At 44.1% G+C, this 20,563-nt stretch overlaps 1 protein-coding gene across 2 annotated transcripts in view; it reads right to left on the bottom strand.

Annotated features, from left to right (window-relative positions):
* Positions 1-20,563, bottom strand: part of ARMH3 (armadillo like helical domain containing 3) — a 120,754-nt gene that overhangs the window by 28,353 nt on the left and 71,838 nt on the right. For both annotated transcript variants that reach the window (XM_083844077.1, XM_083844078.1), the window contains exon 24: positions 4,151-4,229. In XM_083844077.1, coding sequence (XP_083700203.1) covers positions 4,151-4,229 — 79 coding nt within the window. The remainder of the gene's footprint in view (positions 1-4,150; positions 4,230-20,563) is intronic.

Here is a 20,563-nt window from a genome sequence, read left to right as displayed (position 1 = left end):
TACCAGACTAATACATGCAGTACAGGTGTTCACAACTGTCTTTCACACTGAACTTGATGCCACCTCCCAACCTGAGGTACCGAGTGTCCCTGCTGTGGATGTGAAGAAAGAAGGACTTGTATTAGAAAAAGCACATAAATGTTCCTGACTATAGCAAGCATCATCAGTCCTGTGCCTGCCATCTCAAATACAGGACCCTTATAGAGGAGATCGTAGTGAGAACAAGTACCAAGGAGAAAGAGAGATGTCAGTGAGCAATTTTGCTACCTCACTCTCCAGCAAATTGGCACAAGACTTTCTTGGCATGCAAGGCACCACGAGACATTCCTGCTCTGAGGTGACTTCACCTACAAAAAAAGTACCAGGTCCCTCTCCTTCTACAGAAAAACTATGCTACATCACCATCGGGCAAAGATCTGCCTCCTTAAACACAGCTCGTCTTTCACCTCCAGAAGAGGCAGATGTGAGGCCCCGTCCAGCCCACTCACATCTTGCGTCCTCAGCCTGTTTGTCTGTATTTGTCCTTCTGGAGCAAATTCTCTGTTGCTGTTTTCTCACCGCCTTGAACTGCTTCTCTGCAACGGCTCCCGATGCGTTTTCCAGCAGAAGCATTTCAAATCAGATATAGCATGGAGAAAGTCTGCTGCCTGTAATGTATTAAGTACGAGGCAGCCCAGTCATCTGGAGAGTACAGATAAGCCTACGAATTCCTATCACAGAAGCCTATTCTGCCCTTTGACTCGAGAAGGGACCCAAGCATCTTTGAAGACCTGTGAATAATCGTTTACATGGAAGAGCTAAACCTGCACAGGATTGGCCCTTCACTGCCAATCTTTTTGACTGTGCAGCATCCTTCATCTCCTTAAAGGACACGCAGACAGAAGCCAGAAGTGCTGAGAGGGAGAATGCCACATAAACAAAAAATTAATACTGAAGTCGGGTTTAACAAATCAGCAAGCGAAGGGAAGGGGCCAATAACTGGCTAAGACATTTTGTGCTTCACGGTGAGGGACTACAACAAGGTCAAAATAGCTAACAACTGGGAACGATTAGGAGTTTGCTTTGGCAAGCAGACCCTTTACAGATGGGCACTAGCAGGGCTGGCATGGTGTTTCTACCTTGAGGTGGATCAAAGTCAAACCCCTGGCATCAGCTCACTCCTGGGAATCTCCCACCCTCTGCTCAAGAGAGTACGGAAAGAAAAAAGGCCTTCTTCCCAGTATTTCTGATCCAAAAACTGAATAAACCACAAAATAGTCAGCAAAGCAGTGTCACGAAGTCTTGGGAATATACTTGTCTAGAGCACAGATGGGTGCAGTCAAACTACAATTCCTGGAGATCTACAGGACTGAAAATGTGCAGCGGTAGGAGCTCATTAACAACCTATCCTCAGAACAGTCCCATGTCTGTAATTTTCAAGGGTCTATGAAACCCCTCAGCACGTAATAATGTTAACATTAATGCTTATAAATAAAAAAAAAGAGAAAGCACTTAAATGACAGACTGAGAATGGTAATAAATGGACATCGGCGATTAACAAGGTAATAAAATCTTCAATAGGATTAGGAAAAGAACAAGATGGAGCAAAACCTCTTTCAGCTGATTACTTAGCTACTTTTAAGGATATTAAAAATAAAATTAAAAAGTTAATCTAATACATGAGCAGGGTGCCAGAACAGTCAGGACACAGCAAGTTTCATACAAGTTCAAGTATGAGCCTGTAAGCTCCGTAGGTTCCAGTGAACTGGAAGCAACTCAGAGCATCTGGAAAATCCCCCTCTGGTAGAGGAATGTCAAGCCATGCCTGCTTGATTAATAGGAGATCCTCAGATACCACAGAGGAGTACAAGCAGCCATATGAAAATCCAGCCAAAGATGAGTTTCTTGGCTCAGAAAGAAAACTTCATTAAAAGAAAAGTTTGGTCCTCATAATTGCAAAAACAAGTGTCCTTAATTGCAAAGACAAGTGTTGTCAGGGAAAGAAGTGTTAGTCTCCTGAAACTAGCCAAATAACTCAAAGGAGCAAATGACCAGTCCCAAATGCAGTGGATACACAAGTTGTACAATTACATTTTAAATGTCAGCATTAAATGTTTTTATGTGGTACACTTCAGAAAACAGGATCGGAAAGAAGGATGGATTTTGTGTAGAAAATATTTACGGAGAGAAGAGGGAAGGGGAATCAAACAAATACAGACAAAGACAAAAGGTAGAGCTGGAAGGAAAAAAAAGAGACTGCAATGGCCAAAAGGTGAGCTTGACCCTCCCACCCCGTGCCGAACCACTAACACTGCATGAAAACAATGAATTCAGTTTGTTGAACAAGCCTGACCCTGACCCCAGCCACCCACCTTTACTAGTCACGTACTTCCCACGTGGGCTTTCTGGAGGGGAAACCAGAGCCCCAAACCCAGACCTGAGTTCACTGGCCAGCCAGATGTAGAGGTGAGTCTTCTGTCACTCTGCTGCTGGTGCAGCAAATTGCAGAGAGCTGACTAACCACCCTCCCTGAGATCACACAGTCCCTCTCCAGTGACATCTCCGTTATTCCTCTGCAGTTCACCAGGGCCTATTATTGTTTTGCTTTGTTTGATGTTCTCCCTACATTGAGAGAGCTCATGAAGGGAGAAAAGAAGAGGAGAAATATGTCTTTCAACTTCCTAATCATCTTCCTCAAAATGCTCCGTGCATCAGCACTGATTTCATTATCTGCCTGCTGCTACAGATTTTATTTAAAGAATAACACAGGGAAGAAAGGATTTAACTTGACCTCCCTGAACTGCTGGGGGATGAAAACTATGCAGAGCTGACAGTGAAAAGCGCATTTCCTTTCGCAGTCTAACCTAAACACTACGCAAAATTCCTCTCTACCCAAGTTCCCATTTAAATTGGGCTATCAAAGGCTTTTTTTAGAGGCCTGGGTCGATGCAATCAGTATAGCATCAATGAACAAGGATTTATAACAGGAGCCATCACAAAGCATAGCTGGGGGTACAGGGACTCTCAGAGGCAGAACAATACAGAAAAATTGAGTAAATTAAAACCAGTGTTCTTCTAGCCAGCTATATTAAGAAGAGAATAAAAAAAGCAGTAGGGCCTGTATTTTTTTCCACCACATTAGTACAGCATTCAACCTGAGACTTTGGGGTTTTACTCGTTTCAGATCAAGTACAATAATAAATGGAAAGGTTAGTGGGAAGCATGGGAGAATATCAGCAAGTAATGATGAAAAGTATCCTGGACAGGGGATGAAAGAGAGGGAGAAAAACTAGTTGTAGAGTAAGATGTGGTCAGGACCTTTTAACAGACACAAGCACAAGGACCCCATCAGTGGAAGCAGCAATCCAAGGCGACTCCAAGGAGGTCTGTCCTAGACTGCTTACACGACTTCTGCTCCAGAAGGTCCAGGGGTGCTGACACACCTGCGTCTTGCCCAAGTGGCATGGCAACTCTGTATTTTCTCTACCACCAGCTCCTGTAGTCATTCACCTCTCCAAGAGTGATTAACATACAATCCAAATATTTTATTTTGGGAAATAGGCCACCTCTTCCCTTCCCGAGACCATGCACAGCAGCCTATTTTCAAGAAGCCACATTTCCACATTTACACAACACAGGTAGGACACGAAGAGAGGAAACCAGGCCAAATTAAGGAAGGGAAACCTAACCCTCTCACCTTCTTTATTTAAACCTCCTGTCTTCCGAAAATCCACCTAAAACAACTGTTCAGGACACTGAATTCAATTATCCTAGAACATTTCCACCAACTGTTGCTCAAGTTCTAATTGCCCGATATGACAGCAAATGTCCAACACCTCTTTGACAAGTAAATTCACTGCCGAAAGCTTCCTGTCTCCTTCTAAACACCAGGATTCTCAGTCTCTAACCACACTTGCTGACAGTGCTGCATACTTTCATCATTTTTACCTTTCCTCCTGCATTTGCAGGACCAAGGTGTCTGCACGTGATAGTAAAATCACTTAAGGCCTTGTTTGTCCTCCTCTCACCCATACCTGAACAAGGAACAAGAGTTCTACCTCCACCCCCCATGCTACCGCACATCGTCAGCCCCGCTGAGCACAAGGTACTCTGAAATACCCGTATTCCAGAGGTCAAAGCGAAAAGAGAGGTTGTCATACGCCTGGCTTACCTGATCCTCGGAGAGCTGCGATATGTGATTCACTGCAGCGTAAGACTCTATCTTCGGGTTGAAGTGATTGATGATGGCTCTGAAACAAAGAAGGGAAATTTTCACAGGTCTCTGGAACAGCGTAGGGATGCAGCAGAAACTCCTCGTCAACCTGAGCCAGTGCACTTGGAGCCACGGTCCTCCAAGAAGCCCTCGACGCACGATACTGCTTGCTCCGCTGAAGGTAAACTCCCCACTGAGAGCCCTGTGCTGATTCAGTCACACGCTCATTGGAAAATGCAAACGCAGGCACTGCCCCGTGCGTGGGTCCGTTTGTCCCTGCACATACAGGGCTGGGCTCGTGGCTCTGGCAAGGGGAGTCACTGCCTGCTGGGACCAGCCTGCAAACTGCCCAGTTCCAGCAAAGAGACAGCAAAACCGGACATTGCTGCCCCATCCTGCTCGGGAACTTTCTCTCTTGATCCTGTCCAAAACTGGCATTGCCTCATGTCTTGCTCTATGTAAACTTACTGCCTGAAGTGGTGGAGCTGGTGGCTTTTTGCTGTTGATTTCCACTCTGCTTTGAAGCGCTGTAGTCAGCTCGTACTTGTGGTCATCCATCACTGCAGCCACTACTTTGACTACCACAGTGACTTCAGACCTCAGTCCCAATTTAGGTCACTAGCAATAACTCATGCCAGTGTCCCAAACACAGCAGCAGAATGCTGATCAGTCCCACTCCTCTGCCTGGTATCTCTGACTGCAGCAACGTACCACCCCAATTCCCTTCCAGGTGGATCTAGAGGCAGGCGTGAGAAATCCAAATGAAAAGTAAAATATGAAAAAAAAAATAAATAAATCCATCTGCAGCAAGAATATTTCCTCAGACTCCCCTCTGCTTTTCAGGTGCATCTGAGAAGACAAACGGCAAGACTTGCAAGCCTCCCCATGCTAGGTTTTGCAACTGGCCTGGCTGGGACTTTACTCGTGAGACCCAGTGCCGAGGTAAAGGCTCGTGATGGGAACAGCCCACATCAGTGCTCAGCACAGATGTGTGCTGATGGTGCCTGGAGAACACTTGCCTGGCCAAATTACATCGCAGCAGCAGTCGGGACTTTCATTCTCATGTTCATCAGCATGAAAATTCACTCCAGCTCCCTCTGTTGCACTCTAATGGGTTCCCTCCTCCCCACTCCTCCCCCTGCCAGAAAGGCTTTCAGCTACTTTCTCAAAACCTCATCAGAGCTAAGAGCTGGTGACTGAGCTCAGGAGTAAGTGATGTTGGAGCCGGGTGGATATTTAGAGCTGGTGGAAAGAAAACCAGCCTGGACGCATCCTCACCTCTTCAAAAACACAGATAAAGATTAACGGGCGGGGGGAATAAGGAGGGGAGGATGAAAGGAGGGAAAATAAAAGCAACAACAGAACGTGCAGGTTCCTTGCAGCATTCCCAGCCGCACATATTATCAACACAAGTCTAGTCCATGCACAGGGCAGACACCCCCTATGGCTACTCCTACAGCACCAGGACATGCTCAGTACAGGGGGGTTTCTGTTGTCTCGCTAGCCTTGGCAGTTACATCAGTAAAACCAACCCAGGAGGGCCCCTGCCAAGCTCCCCGTACCCTTCCTCCCTCCAGAGGAGAGCAAAGAGGCAGGTAGAGACGTTCCCAGCCTCTTCCTGTCTCAGTTTGACAAGAAAAGCAGCTCCTGTGAGTCACAACCACACTCTCCATTACCCAGCCTCGTGAACGCTGTGGCTTTCAAGTTGCATGTTTCACGCCTGGCTGGAGTCATATTTATACTCCTACAGGACACACTACAATCTATTGGGAAAAAAAAAAAAAGGGAACACAGACTTAAAACAACTTAACTTCTGGCTTGACAGAAGGTTTGGCAGCTCGGCGGGGTTCAGTGCACTCACACGGTTCCAACATTTACCAGGGAACAGATTTAGCATTCATTTGTATCCAACTGCTGTGAAGCACTCCAACACGGGCCGCCTGCTCCCAAGTCCCTGCTCGGATGTGAGCTAGCGGAGCGGCACCTGCAATCACAGCTGGGACTCGCCCAGGGAAAGCAAAGCCAGCAGCCAGCTGCCAGCGCAGTAAGAATCAACAGACATTAAAGGGGAGAAGGAATTCAAGCCTCCTTCCTCTTTTCCCTAAAGGCAAATGGACAACTCCTCAGCAACTAGAGGAAGAAGTTGAGCCATTTAATTTGTTTCTCCTCCACTGAGAACACCTTCCCAAGGCGACTTTCTGCAGAGCTGTTTTCCCGAACCTGCAGGCAGCCTGGGGAAGAGGAGCACGAAGGGCTTGGATCCAGCCCTGGCTCTGCGCAGCCAGGTTCTCCCTGCCGAGCACACCCTACCGAGGCCAGGCTCCGCGCACCGCACAGCTCCTCACACCTGCTATGAGAAATGCCACCCTTACGCAGCCCCTGCGGCAACGGGGCCGTTCTGCACCAACGACTCGGATATGCCTCCGCTACTCCTCCGGCTTTTGAAACCCACGCTGTCCCTGGGGCATACTCTGAGGCAACTGGCCCCCTGGGCTGCCGAGAACCAGCTGGAATTTCACTTTACAAAAGCTGCTGCTCCACAGGCGTATGCTCCTGGAAACAACGGGGGACTGTAGCTTTTAAGCACAGTCTCCCCCTTACGGACAATAGAACAGCAGCTTTGCTGTCATTAGTTCACACGCCAGCACGTAACAGCTGAGCCTTGGCAGCGTTTTATTTTTATACCGCGATTGCCTTGATTATTGGGATATCAGCCAGTACACGGTACCTTTGGGGAGAGGGAAAGGAGTGGTTAAAGCTCTTCTAAAAGGTTTCTGATGGGCTGTGCGCTGAGATTTCTGTATCGACCATGAAGGAAAAAAAAGAAAAGCCTTGTTTGGCGTTCATGGAACACGAGCATCTTCAACACGTCTGAACAGCAAGGAAATGGTAAAACGTCAGCTGAAAGACAAAACATTGCAGTGCCTCAACTAGTCTTTGCCAGCATACACGCTTATTTCCACACCGCAAAGTCTCCTGGAGGGGCTGGCTGCCATTTGTCGTACAAATTTCAAAGGGCTTTTGGGACATCAGTTTCTAGGGACCAGAAATCTCAGCAGCTCTGGAGAGGTGTCACTTTAACAACACTGCCTCCTCCGACAGGCTCACACTTCAGCAGTCTACTAGCAACAGAGGAGACTGTCACTGGACAAGGGAAGGAATTTTAACAGGCAGAAGGTGAAACAATGGTTCAGGAGCCATAAAAACCCAGTGGTTTGCCTCGAGGTCGACGCTTAGTGCTCTGAGGTGCACCACAAGTGATCTCCACTTTCTTTATTCCTCAATCTCCCCATGAGAATCGTTCGCACAACAGCCGTGCCAGTGCTCTCACGAAAACACATCCTCATCACTTCATGCAACTCGTAGGGAGCAAGCTACCTAGATACCATGGTGCCAGAAGGCATGCAGAGACACAAATGAACCTGTATGGTTTTTTTGTTAAGGCTGTACAACATAGGACACTTACATTTATTTATATATACATTACGTATTTACTTTCTGCATTTATTTCTTCGGAAAGAAGGGAAGGATTGCAGGAAAAAATATGACGTGTTCTGCCCTGATTTCAGAACCTAAATGCCAATGAATCATTCGTTTGCACTAGTTGAATTAATCACGTTATTAGACGGTACAAGTGGGTCCCACTGTCACTATAAAAAATACATTGGTAAGAAGCCCCTGTTCCAAAGAGCTACTGGTCTCAAATGTAAGAGGAGAGGGAAAGCTCAGAAACAGAGCAAAAAGCGCAGTGGCAAAGAAAACGTAATGGCACAGTTTTTACTGGGGAGCATGAAATATTTCACTTAGAAATAAAGTCAGGTTTAAAAACAAGAAGAAAGAATACTGAAGGAAGAAGCACAAAGAGGGAAAAGGAGATAGATAGGATCAAGGAAAGCAGAGGTGAAAAGACTGCAGGACAGAGGTCAGAGCAATATCAGCCGATCACAGGGCAGCCTGTCCCCAGCAAATGACGGAACTCTGACAACCAAAGGCTTCTACTTTGGCTGCTTGAGGCAACTACAATTTGGCCAGTCTTGAACTGACTGCTATTAGCCTTTTCTCCATTAAAAATGTATGGGTTGGAAGGTGAGAAGTGGGGGAACCATCATGTGGGCCTTTTTCTTTTTTTCTTCCTCAAGAAACGGGGACATTCCCGACTGCAGCTCTCACCTTGAAGTACAGTGTAAGAAGATATACCTCTAGTGAGCTGCATTCTCACCCCTCGCTGTCTTCACTCCTACAGGGCTTGCTTTTGCACTGGCAACAGCAGCTCTCCAGCCACCAATAAGCAGAAACGACCAGTGCTGCCCTTCAGAGGGGCTCAGGGTAAAAACACTGAGAAACAAATTGTGAAGATGCAGAGTGTGCTGATAGCAATGGGCTCCTGTGAAAACTGATGTGACATGCATGGAAAGAAGAGATTTAATTGATTCCTCAATCTGATTTGCCACTAGTTGTAACAACACACGTAGGAAGCGAAGCACACCAGCACCACAAAGCCACTGGTCCCCAGCTCCGAGCACCTTCAAGTCCATGTGCACCCACAGTGGCAAGCAACAGCACCCTGCCCGCCTTCACCTCGTGACAAGCTGGTCTGGGTCCAATGTGCAGGGAAAGCAAAATCACTATGCTCAGGCAGGCAGTGCTTCTGCACGTCTTCTCTGACCTCCAAACTCTCCCCATCAAGCTATTGCAGATGAGCTGTCTAATACCCACTCCTGCTTGACGGCAGCTACATTTCCAGAGTCCCACAAGACAACGCTGTCCTGTCGTCCTGAGCAGTGAAATTAAGCACCCGAGAGGTGCTGGAAAGTAGGCTAAGGGAGGAACAGGAAGGTTGCAAAGCTCATTTTGGAGATGGAAGTGCTGAGCTTTCATTCACTGCACGAACCTGGTCTTTGCTCCTGCTTTGCTGGCCCAGTATGCAGAGCCTGTCATAAAGCATTCTTGTGTACACCTGAATGTACACCTAGATGTTTCTTGTACAATAAAGGTAGCACCATAAGCTCATTTCTTCCTGCATCCTGTTACAGTGGAAAAGAGAAGAAGCAACACTTGGGTGGTATTTAGAATTCACAAGAAATCAAGGATGATTTTATATCCATTTACACCCATCTGTCTTCTCAACCGAAGGCTCATGGCAGCACAGTGCACGGGGCAAGAAAGCAGAATGCAGGGCAAAGGCAGCCAGTTAACTTGTCCTCTGCAATAAAAATCAACTGCTTCTGAGATGGACAAAAACTCCAGTGTGCACTAAGCTCGTACTACCACGATGAGGGCTGGGAAGAGGCAGAAGCAGGAAGGGGCATAACAGTCTTCCATAACACTCCACTTTATCAAGCTGCTTCACTACAAAAGGGAGACCCAAGATACAGTGGTTATTGTTCAGGAACAGGAATCAAGAAACAACAATTTCTTTCAGACTTGCAAAGACAGATTCCTCACCCTCTTACGTGCCTTAGCTTCTCCCTGTATGAAATGTATGACCAATCACCCCCATAAGATGACAAGGGCTCAGTGTTTTACTATGCAATACGCTGCAAACTGCTCAGGCACAAGGCAGCAAGTAAATTACACCCAGAGACCAAAACGAAGCAACCCCTTATCCTCTTGCCCCGTTCATGCCATCGAGACCACAGTTGCTGGAGACCTGTGCAACATCTCCCAGCCACAAGCCCGCCTTCCTGCAGCGAGCTACAGCTCAGCAAGCTGCTGTTTGGGGCAAGGATCCTGCTGGCACTGCTCTCTCATGCACTCCCAGCACCCAAGGCAGTAAAACCCCATCTGTTCAGTGCCTGCAACAATTAGATTGAGTTACTCGGTACGTATAGCTCCACCTGGCAGGAGGTGAGACGGCTTAGATTATTTTATCATGTGTCCATGAGGCATCGCTATAAAGTACACATACCTGCCATACGTAAGCTGTGTGCACCAATTAAACCCAAGCAAACCCCCTGGAATGGTTCACTAAGTTCTTCCTTCTGCTGCAGTTTAACTCCAGTCTGTTAAATTTCTTCTGCTCCTACACTTTAATGAGTACTGACATTAAGCTGAAAGTCCACAACTCACAGGGGGAGGCATCTTCCAGACACAGTAACAAACCGTGGGGAAGAATCCAAGACAAAAAGAATATTTTAGTCAAAAGCAGTTACTTTACAGTTTACAGAAAACATTTGAGTCAGCACTTCTGTAATTTCACAGCAAGAATAAGCCCACTACACCTATTCAATTCTGCCATACTGCAACCTATTGATTTTGATGACAGGCTCCGTGGTAGAGGGAGATGCATGGTCTATTTATTTAATAAGGAGGGGACTCAAGAGTGCACACTTGCTAGCTGAGCTTCTAGCAGTTCCCTGCATTGTTTTACCAAGCCCTGTTCTGCAAGGAAAGAAGTAGAGGATGTGCTTTTTGACCCCGCATGCAGCTCTGCGGTGCATCTTTCCACTGCTTGCTGGATACTAACTGGATATCCTTAGAGCAGGACGTGCTGACTTCCTCTTCTTACAGTTCACACCCATGCATTTAAGCCAAGCAAACCAAATACCTCCACCCTCACGCTTAAACCACTTCTGCTTTGGCTCCTTTTCTAAGGAAGTCTTCATGGGTGAGCAGATAACTCTTTTGGGATGGTTGCGGTGCCTCACTAGGAAACACAACTCAGGGAATTTATCAAGTCCTATTTCTGCAGAAAGCGCACTGCTGGAATCATTCTTGCAAGACTCTCCCAGGTGTACTCACAGCTCAATCATAGCCTTGATGCATTTCTGTTCCCTTTTCCAAATAAGCAGGCATCAGAATTCCTAAGTATACATAACCAATGGCACTGCTAGTTCATAGGAATGACAAAGTAGAAAATACTGCCTACAAATTGGGAGTGAAAAAGTGTCCACTGAAGTACAGGGCACTAACCGGATCTGTGCTCCCACCCCTCTGCTGCTCTGTCACTGACTGGTCTTCTACAACAAAGCTATGACTTGGTAAGCAATAAATTTGTCTTGATCGTATCATTTATAAGAGAAATCAAATGACACAGTATGACACATTTCGTTGCTCTGAAACAACTGGCTACCAGTGATGAGACCACGGTGATTTCTTACTTTGACCAAAGTAAGGGCATTAAAAACTAATCCCCCATTACTCCCGAATTCCCAAGAGCAGAACTCAGCTTGCACCTGCTCACCCCTATGAGCAGAACTGGTGCTGTTTGACAGAATACAGAAACTTCAGAATCATAAAAACAGTCCTCTGGTCTTAGGCTACTGGGCACTGACACAGTCTAGCAGCATGGTCGAGATGAGAGAGCTGCCCACGCCAGGCTGGATTGCTTGCCACTGCATGGGATGTTTAAGCATAAACAGCACAATGTCTATTCTTCCATGGTTGTCTTACCAATTTTGATTTTTCGACCAAATTCTAAAATAAGAAGCTTTCTAAAGAGAGCTTCTCGATATATGCTTTTAGAAGGTGCCTTCTTCCCTAGGGCTCTGGTCCTGCCTCAGTATCTGCATAAATTCATAACAAATAATATTAATATAGAAGTGCCTTTTTCAGATTCTAATCAACCTTTTCTGCAGCACGTCCCCCAGTCCTCATATCTCATTATATATATCCATTTGTTCAGACAAAATTCCTCAGATGTGCCAAGCAAGCAGAAAATACAGTCCATGAACCGAGTAAGTGGTTGGTCTTAGTATTTAAGCAGCCTTTGACGTAAACAATGCAATAATCTGTAGTAGCTAGCTGTTTTAGAGCAATGAAAAATAACATCTCAATACCATGTAGAGCCCTTCAGCCATAATTCCCTCCTGTATAATGCAACCTGCTCTCCAAAACAGAGAACAAGATATGAAAAAATGAAGAAACGGTTAAGTCCAGGACAAGATATGAAGAAACACTTCAGACCAGAAGGTAGAAAAAAAATCAGTCCAGAAGGTGAAAAGAAAAAAAGAAGGGTGATTTTCACAGTGATTTATCAGACAGATTCGCAGAGCCACGTTCTCTGGCGAGGACCACAAGGAAAGAACTTTTGGCAAATATTTATTCTCAACCACCACTATAAGTGGGTCAGCATCTACTCGTTGGTTAATAATTCACATTACAGATTCCATCCAAGCCTCCCGAGACACAATACATTACAGAACCTCAAGTGGGATAAAAGCAACTTAAAATATTTCAGTTTTATGTCCATTAGTAACTTAATTACTATTTTATCACAGGGTGCTTAACTTTAAGGAGAGCAGAAAACCTGGCTTATTGGATGCTGAGTTTCGTGCCGAACACCATGTGGACTGTGTGCACTGCCTTCCAAACATAGCAAACAGTGAAATTCCAGGAGTTTATAAATCGTCCCACCGGGACCTTTTGAAGCTGTCTGAGAAAGGCAATGGGTATAGCTGCTAGTCTAATTAACTTAGTGAACACTCGCCATCAGCCTCATATTATCTAGACAATGTGGAAATGACCCTTACTACCCCATCGTGTCAGGTGCAAGCCTGCTGGTATTGCAGCTGGCCCTGCACACCCTGTTTGCACACTGGAAACAAGACAGAAATCTCTCTTTAGGTCACATAACTTTATTCTACTGACTCACCGTAAAAACCGTGCCTGCGACCGAAGTCCCAGAGGGGAAGGAAGGCACTGAAGCATCACTGTTTGTCTGGATTGAATAACAGGCTAGGACAATGCAATCTGGTTGTGAAGTAGCTGGGATATCAAATCACAGCGAGGGAAAGAGGAACATTGCCTAAGCAAGAATCAGCTACAGTCAAGCCTACATCACAAAGAAAATGAAGTTGAGTTCCGCAATGATATTTAATTAACTTAATTACAGTAAGTGTCACTACCACTGCACCTGCACAGCCATATAATAATCTAAACAGAGTTCACAACCTTAACCACTCAGACACTACCTGCTACCACACAGACCGAAACCCGTAATTTACGATCCATTCCTCTGAAAACACAAGATGCTGTAAACCTCCCAGTATTTTCTCACCAGGCACATGCAAATGAGAATCACATTTGCTGAGAAACACCTGATGGGAGCAGCTACAGCAATGCCTCTCCTCCTTGCCTGTGGAAAATCCAGGACCAAGACCAAATCATGGACTCTGATGACTACCTCAGAGCAAATATAACATCCTCAATAAGATGTTATTACATGTCACTCAGGACAGGAACAAATTGTTTTTCGGCATCACAGAAAACCATAGAGCCAAATACGACTACAGCTGAACGAATTATACTCTTGTTATGGTATTTATTTCATGTCTGAAAGCCTAGAGAATCTGTAGTTGACTAAGATTCTGTTTTCCTAAGACAGGATATCTGGTTTATGGACCAGTGGAGAGCAACCCATCATAGATATTTAACTCTTTTACTTTATCTCATGTGCACCCATCCTTTTTCCTATTAATTCCCTTAACTAGATTTGTTTCCCTGAAAGCCCAAGTTTCCTCCATCCCAACCTCAGCAGACCTCACAAACCTACTCTCAATATTTAAGGGGTGACAATCAGAAGCAAGTGAATTATTACTGCTGAACAAGTTACCAGCTGACCTACTGATGAGAGGTGGGTGGGTCTTATTAAATCCATTGTGACCGCAGTGGAAAATGACTTACCTTTTTTTTGGTGCGCATCCTTATCCTGCCCCAAACATCAGTCCAACATTGACAAAAAATATTCAGCTGAATTGGCAGCTGAAGGACAAGACTAGCATGCTTTGGGAACATAATCTCCTGTGCTGCACAAAGGAGGAGAGGATGATTTTCTTGTCAAATTCCCAAACACTGCTCACCCACCATCACACCTGACACGTATACCCATGCTCACTGTTCCCTCAAAGCTTTCATTTTGTAATTTACACCTACATTTATTTTTTCTGCTCTGTTCTTTGTATGGGTGTTGCTAAAGGCAAGGCCAGGAGTGCAATTTCTATTTAGAAATGGTTCTTCAAGCTAAAAAGCAATGGAGTACCAAGTGCTTCAAAGTTAATCATTGATGCTTCCCTATCAAACAAGTAGAAGTCCAAACTCCTACAGTATTCTGTTACGATACCTTTTGTGCTTTAAAAGTTTTAAAGCGTTCTTCAAGGCTCGTAAGAAAACATAATACAAAAAAAATAAGGCACATGTTTTTTCATCTGTTACATGTGATATCAAACAGGTGGTACAGGATCTGCAAGCAGAAATGAGACCTGGACTTCTCTTTGCGAAAAGAGCTGAAGGTTTGCTTTGCTTTCTCTCTGTAATAGCTAAGATACAGGCACACACTGGGAGGTACCTCAGTTCTAACAGGACACTAACTTCAGATAGCTCAAGCTACTTTCTGTGTGAAGCTCCACAACTCTTAAACCAGCATCACCAATTACACCTTCCAGACCTTGGGCCAACCCCTGAGTAGTGCAACCCCGAATGTGTTTTATCACCTCCCTTCCTTTTCTTTTTTAAACACGGAGCATCCATGTGTTCAGTTGTACCTGACAAGGTCTGTACGCACTCAGCAGATGGAGAGGACCACACAATTCCTCAGGTTCAGCAGCCAAATTGAGGCCACATGAAAAGAAGTTACCCTCAAGGAAAACCAAGCAAAACTGATGTAAGGAGACAAATAGGCTCTGCCTATTTGCAAAATAACACCAAAAAGGAAGTCACTGCACTTGGTCGCATTAGTTTCTATACGTTCTCTCCAATTCAGAATAGCCCCAAACACCTAAACCTTCATAGCATTAAAAGGCTGTTGGAATCTTGAATTGCAACTTTACTGTTACACTTGCACTGGCAAAAATGCAGAGCTGAATACTTGTATTAAGATACTTAATATTTCCTTAATTTCTGTTAGCTCTTGCATTCAAAGACTGCAGGTGACACTCTCCTGGTCCACCCACTGTAGCAAACGTCCTCCTATTCCACCTCACCATCCTTGTGTCTTTGTATATGGGGCTAGATCTCGTTCCTTGTGTTGCTTTTGAATTAGCTTTAGCAATATTATCTCAGCACTAGAAATATTTGTCAAACACCAGCACGTTTGCCATACACTAACAAGGGAAAGTTCCTCAAATTAAGCATTTTGGGAAATACAGAAGAGTCGGCATATCATACAAAAGGTTCCATACACATACAGGTCATTATTACACAGCTAAATACCACCAAGAGTTACTGTACATTTCTGTGACGGATATGGCAGATTCACCCACATTTAGAAGGGAAAAAATCTGCACAATTTCAACTGCCTTGGCTTGCATTCATTATCAGTATGTGCATAATTACGTATTATTGAGGGGAACACGCTCAGAAATTTCTGACAACTTAACCTAGGTCAAACGCTGCTCTAACGTAACTGATACAGCACTGCCAGGTAAAATGCTGCATAAGACCTTTCCCCAAAAATACTAGTCAAACTTGCTCCAGAAAGCCTGTTGGTGCAACATGAAACAATCAGGCTGCCTACCGTTCATCCACCAAACCCCATTTTCCCTTCACCCACGCTGCAGTTGCTTAAGTCACCCTTTTCCTGACTGCATTTTGAAAGCAATCCTTGGCACCAGCTCCCCAGAGCTATGCAAGTTAGCTTGCGTGGCAAAATTTCCTTGTCTGTAGCAAGACTCCTATTAAGCCATGCAAATCATTAGAGAACTTTGGTTATTATTTTAAATACCAGGTCAGGTGATTACAGAACCCATTCGATACCAAAGGGATTAATTGCTGCTTTAACAGCCAACACGTGCTAGCTGAGCAACACTGCAAAGGTGATATGGGCTGTGGCATTTGATGCTAATGAGCAACGACACTTACCAGTTTGAGAGCGCCAAGGCTTGGCAACGTGCTATATGAAAAAGAGAAAACTGCATATATGTGTCTCAAAAAAAACCACCAAAAACAAACTGAAAAAGAAAAAAAAATCGAATGCTTTCTAAAGGGCAGATCTATATTTGGCTTTACAGACAAGGCATATTGTGATACTCAGCAAGAAAGATGATCAAAATTAGAACAGAGTTGAAAAGCGCTTTCTTCGAAAGGATTTCAAAATTTAGAAATCTGACTTTGTTTCAAATGACACTCTATGATCTTTAACCTCCACGAAAATTTAATATTTCTCTTTAATTTGAATTGATCAAACACTTCATTTGGACAAAATTCAAGATTTCAGCCCAACTTTGGCATACAAGACTTTGGGGGAGGGGGAAACTGTGAAAAACCAAGTGTTCATGTTGAAAGCATCCAACAATTAAAAAATGAGGTGAGGATATTTCAAAATAGGAACTGGCAAATATTGCAAAGTATTTTGTTTTCAACTTCCACTGGAAAAAATGATTACTTCCAAGTTCTTTCCAATCTAATATAAACCCAGTGGCTCCTGCACAAAGTATTTCATTGCAGAGTGCATCTATACACACAGCATACCCAGTAGGTCCTCAAGACTAACAGTTCACCCCTGCTTTCCAGCAGGTTTCCTCTTGCCACGTAGCAGGAAGCTCAGGTCAAGATGCACAGATGTGTAGCCTTCAGGTGCTGCATCCCTGCATTCAGAGGAGATGTACAACCGCTCTGTACAAAATGTAGGCATCAGCAGGAGGCCAGAAGTGCTGACATCAGGACCAAGCTTAGGGTACATTACCCTAGGCTGACATGCCCATCCATTCCTCAGCATGTTCGCCATTCTGCTTTAATGGAAGCCAATATACTATCCATGACCTTTACTTCTCACAGTTCTCAGAGAGCTTAAAAAATTAATATTCAGGCAACCTCTAAGTCTTCTTTCTGCACAGTGACGAGCAGGAAGAGCCAGCAGAAGAACAAAGAACCCAGGAGAGCAGGAGTAAACACAGCGCTCAACGTGAGTAGTGATGGCAAACCTTAATGCCTTACTGCACTCAAAACACCTCTGCCATTATTCAACAGGCAGAATTAAGAGGCAGCATGACAAGAGCAAAGATCGACCCGTAGCTCCTATAGATTCTTTTCACTTACACGTTTGGGGCAGCTAACATGAGCTCCGAAACAGGCTGTGCTGAGCTTTTAGACCCTTCCTCAATCCAGCTCTTCAAGACCCAGTAATAGAGCTACGTCAAGTATCGACTGCCTTCCCAGTTTCATTAAACAGCTTTCAACATACCATCAATCATACCATCACTTTAAAGTGGTTTTAGCCATTTCACGGAAACTCAAGGCAGACGGTTAACCATTAAAGATCTTCTTCTGCTCCAGCTCCAGCAGGAGCTATGATTCAGCACAGCCCACTCTGCTGGGGCTGAATCCTGCTCAGCTGACGTTTTCCTGACAGTGGGCACCACTAAGCTTCGGTTCCTGCCCTACCTTTACATGTAAAGGTTTGCTATAGGAAGTGCTGCTTGTATTAAAATTGCAGAGTGCCTGCAAGCATGGAGACAAAGACATCTTTGGACAGGCAGGCTGCCAGACCCTAGAAGCTGACAAGCAGCACCTCTTATGGCAAAGGGTTTCTTGACCTAAAGACCCCCCAGCATCCTCAAGACCAGTGTTGGACACCAGTACTAAAATAACACTATAATAACACTTACACCGTATGTACTTGATGGTAGCTACCACAGTAGAGACTGAAATAAACATCATATTTAATTCTCTAAGTTCGAAGCCATATCCCAGCATGGATTGACTGTTCCTGTCCATCAGTTCCACAACATGGAAGGCTGAGGAAAACTCATTCAGGAAGAAAAACATTTTTTTAAACAAGTAATAGACTAAAAAATAGACTCTGAAGCACTCAAGCTTTCCTTTGCCATTACAACTTATTATAAAGCTGTTGCCATTCTAAAACACAATGGGGAAAATTCCATCTCCCATATAAAAACTGAAATATGTATGGCTGAAAATACAAATGACAAATGTGACATTTTGAGTGTGAGTCAAACCAGTCAGTGATTTCTCCGCACTGCTTTGCGGCACAACTCATCCACCCTGGCCCATACGTACTGAGTATGGCCATCACTATGACTGCAGGCTACAGAAAAAATAAGAAGGTTGCAGCCCACTGTCATTATCTTGAATCTCTCCTGTCCAATCCTCTTACAGGCAACAACCCCCACAAAATAAATCTCAGAGCAGCCCTTCTGTTTAACCGCTGCACTGATAAATTTCAGGAGGTCTAAGGCTGATGTACACAAGCAATTGCCTCAATGCAAAAATACAAGCCCGAAGCACAGGAATCAAGAATGAATTTAAGTTTTAAATGCAAAATGAGATCTTTGAGTCTTTAGCTGATTCATGTAACTACAAGTCACTAGAACAGCTTATCTGAACTTCTGTATATCACTGTTGCAACTGGATGTTGCATTTTACATTACCCTTGCACTGTGTAGTCTCGTACCAGTAGCTAGTTAGAGCATCTTCCACAAAGGTATCTTGTTCATATACAAAGAGGGCAAAAGAACTAAATCAATTCTATAGTTTACTACAATGGTTAATTACCTATCAAAAATGGGTACCTAATTTGTAGTTTCAGTTTGGTTTCAGCATCTAGTTGAGAGTTCTGTTTTGTCATTTTGCCTTCTCAAAGATGCTTGAGCACTGTGAGGACAATATCTCAACTTTTCTTTTAAAATTTAAGATGCTGAAAACTCAAAAGCATTTTTACTAGCCTCTCAGACAATCAAGTCTTCTCTGTCCTTTCTCCAATTTTTCAATACGCTTTTTGAAAGACACCAGCTAAACCTGCAAAAAGTATATGATTGTAAAAGTCATTTTCCCATTCCTGCTAATAATTCAAGAATCAAATAAACCTTTTTAGCTGAACATTTCATGAGAGATCTATAGTAAAGCTGACAGTCAATGCTTCTTAAGTCACTGCTTCTTAAGATACAGTCCCTCTTTGGCAGGCAAGAACATGATTTTTTTTTTTTTTTTGGTGAACTGCACTGCCTCATATATTAAAAAGCAATTCATATCACTCTGCCTCATCCACTTCTTGATTTAACCTTCTGCCTGCCTTCCAGTAACTGCAAAATGTATCAGAAATTCACATGTCCTTCCTGATCACTGGAAAACATACCATGTAGCAGTATACTTCATACTGGTCACCTATAGAAAGCTCATCCTTGACATCCTTCCTTCCCTTCTGGTGATGCTCTATGATAAGTGCGTTGTCACATCGTTTATTCTTGGAATCTGCAGCACTGTTATTGATGCACACTGCTGGCACCAAAAGAATTACTGTGAGATTCCATAACTTCAATAGTCTTTGGTATAAAACTAACACACAAAGGTTCTTAAATTCCTCTTGACCTTACTCTCCCAAGTTTGCTAGGTGTGTAGCTGAGCTAGAATGTATGCACGTTGGCAAACAACACTTGGTGAACCAATGGAGAAAATCTCAAGCCAAGCCTGGCCAGCAGCAATCTGACTTCTGTTCCACCCTGTGCTGATGTTCAAGAGCTCTCAAAGTTCCTTTGGATGACTGCAGTTCTTTTGGTAATGAATGCTGACCTACGACCCCTAATTCCTAAAAAACTGTCTGCCAAAGCACAGCCTAGTTCATAGGGTTTGCCTGCTTTAGCCGGGACAAAGTGCCTCGTGCTACAATTTGAAGCAGATCTAGCGAGTTCTGAAATTAATTTGTAACTGTAGCCTGCAGTGTACCATTTGATCACATCAGCAGGTTTGGGGCCATCAAGTGCAAAAAAACGACAGGAAAATAAGTCTCAGCTCTGAAAATAGGATGTAGCCATGTTTCCTCAATTAACAATGCTCATAGCACGTAAACACATTCTTCATTTTGCAACTGTGGTAACTAACATCAAGTAACTGCCAGGGAAACATTGATTAGAATGAATTGATGAGCATGCAAATGCATTCATCTCCTCTGCAGGAACCACTGTCCGTCAGTTGGTCTCTCCAATGCAGAGAGGAACCCAAGATCCCATGACCACAGAACACTCAGAAGAAAAATCATCTTTCCACAGCCGTGGTATGCTATATATTTCTAATAAAACAAGAAAAAATAAAAAACCTTAGTCTAACAAATACCACATCTCCCTGCCTTTTTGCTTTCTTTACACATAACAAAATAGACCAAAAATCCAATTAAATTTCTATAAACGGGTCACCTCTAAAACTCCCATATACTTTCTACAAGACTGCCAATGAGTTCTCATACAGATCTGGACCTAGTCCAACCCGAAATACATTTTGGTGCCCTAAAGCCCATGGAATCTCAAAAGGACAAATTATTCATCAATGTCCCCTACTAAAATGTATTCTGCAATGTTGCTAGCACAAAATGGCTGTTTGCTGTGAGTGGACAAAATGATTTATTTAGTATATATACATATAGCCTCTGAAGCACCGCAGTCCTTCTGACAAAGAGGCATACAAATGTGAGGATTATGCAGATAA

Source organism: Anser anser (genome assembly GCF_964211835.1).
Source record: "Anser anser genome assembly, chromosome: 7".
NCBI lineage: Eukaryota > Metazoa > Chordata > Aves > Anseriformes > Anatidae > Anser > Anser anser.
This window is presented reverse-complemented; position numbering and strand designations above follow the sequence as displayed.